We start from the raw sequence: 7144 nt of genomic DNA on the forward strand, positions 1-7144 counted from the left end.
CATGAGTTACCACACTGGGTGCCAGCACAAATGCGGAGGCTGGTGGGGCGACAGGTGAGGACAAGGCAAATCCTTCCTGGCCCTGTGCAGGGGAAGAGATGCGGGTTGGGGCTAAGTCGATGGGAGCCGCGTTCCGGTGGCCAGAATACCCCAACGTAAAGCCGCCTAAAATACTCGAATGTGGCTGTTGGGAGGCCACCTGAGAGCGGAGAACCCTGACCCGTGGAGTACTTACCCAACCCTCCTTAGGCCAGTGTATCTTCCGCTTCCGGGCGCTACACCTGGGCACCTGACAGCGGGTGGGACTACACCCACAGTCGACAGGAGCCGGCGTTTGCTCCTTGACGCTTCTCCCCATTGCGGTCCTTTCAAGGTGGCTTCACCGCTGCCACACACCTGCAGCCAGCTCCGGAACCGCATTCTCCCGGCTATTCCACCTGAAACCGTCTAGGTTATGGGAAGGAAGGTCGGATTGGTGCATGCACATTGTAGGATGTGTAGGACAATCTCTCTCAGTTTCATTAGGGGGGCAGGTGCGGATCCGGAGTGAGTGGAAAACACAAGGGTGTTAATAGCCCAGTCACTGGTGTGAACAGTGACCAGAGGGGAATGTGCAGGCTCAGTGGGCAGTTTCGGACCAGCTCTTTGCTCATGATGTCCTTATTTGTAGTAAATGCTGTGGGGTGGGAAGTTCTGTGGACGTCTGCATTGTTTACTGCGTGTGACACGCTGGGAATCAGCGCAACCTTCAATCCCCAAAGTCCGGCGGCGTGCCCGCCAGCAACACGCGCATGCGCCCACCGCCAAACGCATGCTCAGTCTCCGTCCCCGCTCCAGTCCCCCACCTTCCAAAGCCTCGCTCAATGCGCGCATGCTCCGATCGACTGCGCCAAGGCTTCCTTTCTCTGCGCCCTTCCCCCTCCCCACCGACCTCATCTCGCAGCCCGTTCCGCCTTCGTGCGCCTGCTCTGACTGGCGCGCATGCTCATATCCCTCACTCCCCCACCAGGCTAGGCATCACGTGGTGCGGGGAACAGGCTATTAGAGGGTCGAGCATCCATTTTGAGTGAGAGACTCTTCTGGAAGGTAGGCAAGGAGAGCGCGGCGGGCGCCTCGGTGGTCGGCCCGGGCACACCCCACCTCCCTCCTCCACATGCAGCAGCTCCCCTTGGGCCGCCCGGGCGGAGCTGTAGTAGGAGCGGCCACGTGCCGTGGCCGTGGGTGGCGGCGTGTTTTCCCGCCGCCTCGGGCCGCCCCACCCGGCGTTTGGGCGCCGAGCCTGGCGCCTTCCGGTGGATGGGCTCCTCCCGGCCCCGGGCTAGGCCCCCTCCTCCCCGCTGGGGTACTCCCCCCGGTTGTGCATTCTGGGGCGGGGCGGGGGGGGGAGAGAGAGAGAGAAACAGACGGGTAGCCCTTTCCTGAGGCTGCGTCCGAACAAAGGGAGGAAGCGGCGTGGGTCAGGCCCGCCATGTGCGCTCACTGAGCGGGGAGAGAAGGCCCGGCCCAGCCGGGTGGGGCGGCCTGGCTCATCGGCCCGGGGTATAGGCCCTGCCGGGTGGGCTCCATGGAGAGGAAGGGAGGTGGGGGGGGGTTGGGAAAAGCCTAGCTCTTCGGCCCGGGGTGCAGGCCCCGCCGTCTCTTTGTTAGCCCGCGGGGCCGGTTAAGGGGAGGGGAGCGTGGGGCCGCCGCTGACTGTACCCTCTCTCCGGCAGGTGTGAGCGATGGGAGACCAAGGAGAACCCGAAGTTCAGTTCAAGGTAAGAAGTGGGGGGGGGGGGGGGGGGGGGGGATGTCCCGGGCCCAGACAGCGGGCTCTCTCCCGCACCCCTCGTTGCTAATCTGGATGGAATCCGGGTTTATCCTGAACCCCTGTTCTCCGCAAGTCAAACGTCCGCCTTTGCACAAACTCAGAAAATGTAAAGGATACAAGTAGATACTTGTATCCTGGGATGCTGTTGGACTGAAGCTTTAGGTATTTTTAAAGGTGCATGCCCACTCTTTAAAGCCGGGTTGATTGATGTTTGCATGCTTTTCTTTAATCTTCATATTGTGAGGAATTAGCAGTTCTTTTGCGTTTCACTTTTGTCTTGTGTTGATGAATGTTTTGGAAGAAGTTACCCAGGGAGTGCGAGTTGAGGGACTGCTTCCCACCATGGACTTTTAAGCTTAAATTTAGACATTGCAGTATAGTAACAGGCCCTGCTGGCTCATGCAGCCCAATTAACATTTTTGAGAATGAGGAGGCTGGACCACTTGGGTCGTGGGACAGTGTACAAACTCCTTGCAGAGCTAGTGTTTGAGCCTGGGTTGCTGGTGTAGTAATAGAACCAGCTGCATTCATAGTTGGCCAATGGTGTGTTTAGTGATTGTCATTATTGTCTTCTCAAGTCTGACTTGCTCCCATCCATCTAAAATTGCAAGATTGTGTGTCGATTAACTGCCCAAATGGAATAAATCAGTGTTTGATGTGAATTCAGTGAAATGGAGGCAAAATGAGAAGTAATGAAGTTGAATGAATGTTTTGTATTGATCTTGTTGCATTTCCTTTGAATATGAATGTACTTGACTCCAGATAAAAGTAATGTTGAGGCCCAATTTACTTTTGGGGTGTGCCAATTATGTTAATCAAGATGGTGGAAGCTTTTCTCGATGGAAATTCTTACTATTAAATCTGTCACTAAAAATGATGATTGGATCTTTTTTCTAGCTTGTTCTCGTTGGAGATGGTGGCACTGGCAAAACAACTTTTGTGAAGCGCCATTTGACTGGTGAATTTGAGAAGAAGTATGTAGGTATGTTGAGTTACAGCACGGGCATCAATTCTTGACAAAGCCTGCCAAGCTTTTAATCACCATCAGACTCCACAACAAACTTGATGAGGATTCTTGTACTTTATTGATTTTTCTCTATTGCACAGTGTTTGTGTACATTGTCATTTTTTGCACTGCCAATAAGTGATGATTCTACTTTGATTACGGGAAAAAAATCTTAGGGTTGTGTATGTGATGTCATATATGTACTCTTGACAATAAATTAGAACTCTGGCAAACTTAAGCATATAAATTTTAGCCTCACCATTTTGAGTGTTTTTCCTGTAATGTTCAATCTAACCCTGCCCCTGTTACTGCTTTGCTTGAGAGCATTTTGTATCTGCTTGCTGCAATTTCTAATGTTTGACAATATCTGGTACAGTGAAAAGCGTTCTTCTATAAGTATTCTTAACATGTCCACCCCAACATTCCTTCAACTGCCTCACAAATCCTGTCCTTTTTGGCTGGCCATGGTAGAAATGGGAAGTTGCTCATTCAGTCTTGCCAATGTTCTTCAATAATAAATTGATAACAATAGAACAGCTCCAGTTTAACTCTTTTTAACTGGTCTGTGCTTGACTCCATTATAATAGGTTTAAAGCTTTCATCAATAGTGTGCCCAAAATCAGCTGCTAATCACTTGCCCTGCTTTACTAGGGTTAAATTATCCCAATTGCTGGAGAATTGTGCACCCAGAAAGCCATTTTAGCAGCTTTTTCAGTTTGTGGCCCTTCAAAGACATACAAGTATATTGATAATCTTTTGTTGTTTTGCCTTTTGTGCAAAATAAATCACTTTCTGGATTGCAGATTTCATGTGCATTGTCACCATACCAGCTGACACCATCAAGGAGATGGCTATTATTCTTGCTCTTTACTGCATTTAATTTTCTCATCTGCCAACTGGGAAGTGGGGTCTCAGACTGCAGATGCTGGAATCTGGAGCATAAAACATACTTGGAGACCACAGGGTTCCCCCAATGGTTCTTTGTGTGACAGTTAGGAAATGTGTGAAAGCCCAGGTGTACATTTCAGCCACCCTTTGTCAAGGACTGGGGTCCTTTGAGTTGAATTTTGAATTCTTTGTGAATGCTGGGGTAATTTGATTTTTATTTTCTCCCTTTGCAGCAACCTTGGGTGTTGAGGTTCACCCATTAATATTCCATACTAACAGAGGTGCCATCAAATTTAATGTGTGGGATACTGCTGGTCAAGAGAAATTTGGTGGACTCCGTGATGGTTATTATATTCAAGGTAAGAGTTGAAATGCTGCAAGTCACTGCATTGATATTTTTGACAGTCTTAGATTCTTACTTCCTATTTCTTTAACAGCTCAATGTGCCATTATCATGTTTGATGTAACTTCACGGGTGACATACAAGAATGTGCCTAACTGGCATAGAGACTTGGTGCGAGTGTGTGAAAACATACCCATTGTGTTGTGTGGCAACAAAGTTGACATTAAAGACAGAAAGGTGAAGGCAAAAGCTATTGTCTTCCACAGGAAGAAAAATCTTCAGGTATGGCATTTGTAAATATTTTTTGCACCTGCCAACATTGGCAGATGTTGGTTTGGCAAGTTCAGTCAACATTTCACCAGCCTCGACGTTTTTTAAATCCACCTCTATGTCTTATCAGTGGCCTCCCTTTCTGCCGACTTTGGCTGCTATGTTTATTGCAGTATAGTAGCGGTGGTGCATCCCAATGCACTCCCCTCAGTTGCAAAGTGTCTCCGGCGTTGCCATGCTGTTTATGCCAGTGGCACTCCCTTGTGTTCTAACCACATCGTGAAAACCATGTGGAGAAATGATTGGGAAAGACTAATTGCTTTTAAGGTTACCTAAAGAAATGGCTACGAATATAGAAGTAACTTTCTGGGGAGAATAATATTTTGTGAAAATAGCTTTGCTTAGCCACTGCATGTACTAAAATAATTTTACAATTCTGTTCCAAATAATGAAATAACAAAAATGATGTCCCATGAAAACTAGCTCTGCATTGCATGAATAATTTATCTCAAAGCATGTGAATTTTCTGTTTCCAATTGCATGTTGGGCAAGGGCACTGGTTTGAGCATGAGTCAAGCAAGTACTGCCTGATGATCTGAAAGGGGCTTGGAGTCTGGGTACAGATAGGAGTATCTGATGTACTGAGCTCACTGTTAAAAAAATTTTTTTTTTAAATTTAAAAATTGATTTTTTTTTTTAAATGGCTTGAATGGTAATTTTGTGTATATTTTCTAAAATTTTCCAAATGGGGGCACTGCTCCAAACATCCCACCCCCTTGACCCCTGCTGTACACCTCATGCAAGCGCTTGGCTCTTTTCCTCTGACCTTGCTTACATGCCTGTAATTGGGACTTTATTCAGAAAGTGTTTGCCTGTATGGTGACTCGTGCTTCGTTTCTTGCAGTACTATGATATTTCTGCTAAAAGCAACTACAACTTTGAGAAGCCTTTTCTGTGGCTTGCCAGGAAACTCATTGGTGATCCCAATTTGGAGTTTGTTGCTATGCCAGCTTTGGCACCACCAGAGGTTCAGATGGATCCTGATTTAGCAGCAAAATATGAGCAGGAGCTCAAGGTACAGTATTTGTATTAATAGGTTCATCTGTCATGAACTGGACCTTGAATAATTTGAATTTTCAAGAATGAAGCATTTGAGTGTGGCTTGTCTGTTAAATAGCACTTTCTGGTATATTAGTGGGTGAATTGAGTTAAGGATGCCAAATATTTTTGGTGCTTATATCAAATTGCCATAAAGACACCTTTTGGCAGTGCAGAATTTAAATTGGTGCAAATGTCAATCGCAGATTTGCTGTTTTGAAAATACTGGTCTTTTAAATTTGTGCAATTGCCAGCAAGATGGTTGAACACTTGGCTGTGTCAATCTCCAAATGTCTAATTTTGGGTGGTGACATTCTGAAGCACAGGTTGGAACCTCTTTAATCTGGTGACATTTTGACCTGGCCATTGCCATAGAAAATGCCAAAAAACAGAAATGGACCCCTAAAGAACCTTCTCTTTCCCCCCCTCCCACCCCCCATGTAAACATATCAAAGGTAGAACAATGTTTAAAGCAGGAAACAGTTAGTGTAACGACTTTACAGTGCTGGTGATCAGGATGTTAGTACAAACTCCTTAAACACAGTGCGGGACCTGAACCCTCATCACTATTGTAGCAGACCTCTACAATGGCAGCAATCTGGAGCAGGGTTCGAGTCCTGCGATGTTTGTAAGGAGTTTGCACTAATGGTGGCAGATTCAAATGTGCGGGAACATGGGAGCTGCTGAACCACAGCATTGGATAATAGAGGTTCAATCTGTATCTACACCAATTTGATACAATCTATCAGTGCTTCTTGGTGTCTGTAGTAGTCTTTACTGATTAGAGGAAGCATTGGTCACTCCTGCTTAAAATATACTGGGAAAGTAATACTTTCACCAATGTAGTAAACTCCACATTGTTCCAAATTCTGTTAGACCTAGTGTTTTTCCAAACTGTCAGGAAAATATCCTCAAATAGGTTATATTGAAGCAGTCACTTCTTGCATAAATGGTGTGAATTTTGGGGTGGTTAATGCTGGCTTGTAGCATGTACTTTTTTCAGGGCCTTTTGTTCTTGCAGGATTGTGGTATCTAGTGACATGTCTGCTTTTTGTTTTCAATATTCCAGAATGCTCAACAAACTGCATTGCCAGATGAAGATGATGACCTGTGAATTAGTGGTTCAAGTTGAACACAGCAGCCTAGTTTTATAGGCAGCTGTCCTGTGATGCAGTGTTTGCCAGTTAATTAGCTGAACAGAGCTCAAGTGCTTATAATCTTTAGGAAGCTAAAGGAGTTGAAATTGGGAGTGAATGCTGTGCGGTATGACCATATTCTATGTACTTGATACTAAAACTGTTGATGAACCAACATTTGAGTGTATGCATAATTTAATTTATGATACTGGTAAAATCTCAATACATTGTTTCAAGTTGTATGTTAATGTCATTCCTACTTTTCTTAACTTTTTGTTTAGATCATAAAGTTGTGATCTTAATAAAGTTGTATTCCAAATGACTCGATGAATTGTGGCATTAAAGTACGCAGCATTGCTTTCAAGTCATTGTTTTAAATCTGTGTTTAATTCTAGTGATGCTCACAGAAGAACTGACCTTTCCATTAAGGAAATTTGGGGTGGGGGGGTGGGGGGAAGCATGATCTTTATAAAAGGAACAAATACATCACATAGCTGGCTTGGACTCTGCCAGAGTTGGTTTTAAGACCAAGAAAAATTGATCAGCTATTATTCCAAAATGTTCTAATCTTACTGCACTTTTAAAAAGGTTGA

The 7144-nt window shown here is 45.6% G+C and overlaps 1 protein-coding gene across 1 annotated transcript; it reads left to right on the top strand.

The window, feature by feature from the left end:
• Window positions 1-995: 995 nt before the first annotated feature.
• Window positions 996-6915, top strand: ran (RAN, member RAS oncogene family). The gene is made up of 7 exons (XM_069933566.1): window positions 996-1086; window positions 1713-1757; window positions 2708-2792; window positions 3938-4063; window positions 4142-4329; window positions 5222-5392; window positions 6485-6915. The coding sequence occupies exons 2-7, from the start codon at window positions 1722-1724 to the stop codon at window positions 6527-6529; spliced, it is 651 nt and encodes a 216-aa protein (XP_069789667.1). The 5' UTR covers window positions 996-1086; window positions 1713-1721; the 3' UTR covers window positions 6530-6915.
• The last annotated feature ends 229 nt before the right edge of the window (window positions 6916-7144 follow it).

The sequence above is a fragment of the Narcine bancroftii genome, chromosome 4, assembly GCF_036971445.1.
Source record: "Narcine bancroftii isolate sNarBan1 chromosome 4, sNarBan1.hap1, whole genome shotgun sequence".
Classification (NCBI taxonomy): Eukaryota; Metazoa; Chordata; class Chondrichthyes; order Torpediniformes; family Narcinidae; genus Narcine; species Narcine bancroftii.

Excerpts from the sequence above, each read along its gene's own strand:
- ran (XM_069933566.1), top strand. The coding sequence starts at position 1,722 with ATGGGAGACCAAGGAGAACCCGAAGTTCAGTTCAAG. Across the intron at positions 1,758-2,707 it reads AACCCGAAGTTCAGTTCAAG|CTTGTTCTCGTTGGAGATGG; the intron begins GTAAGAAGTGGG and ends TCTTTTTTCTAG. Across the intron at positions 5,393-6,484 it reads AATATGAGCAGGAGCTCAAG|AATGCTCAACAAACTGCATT; the intron begins GTACAGTATTTG and ends TCAATATTCCAG.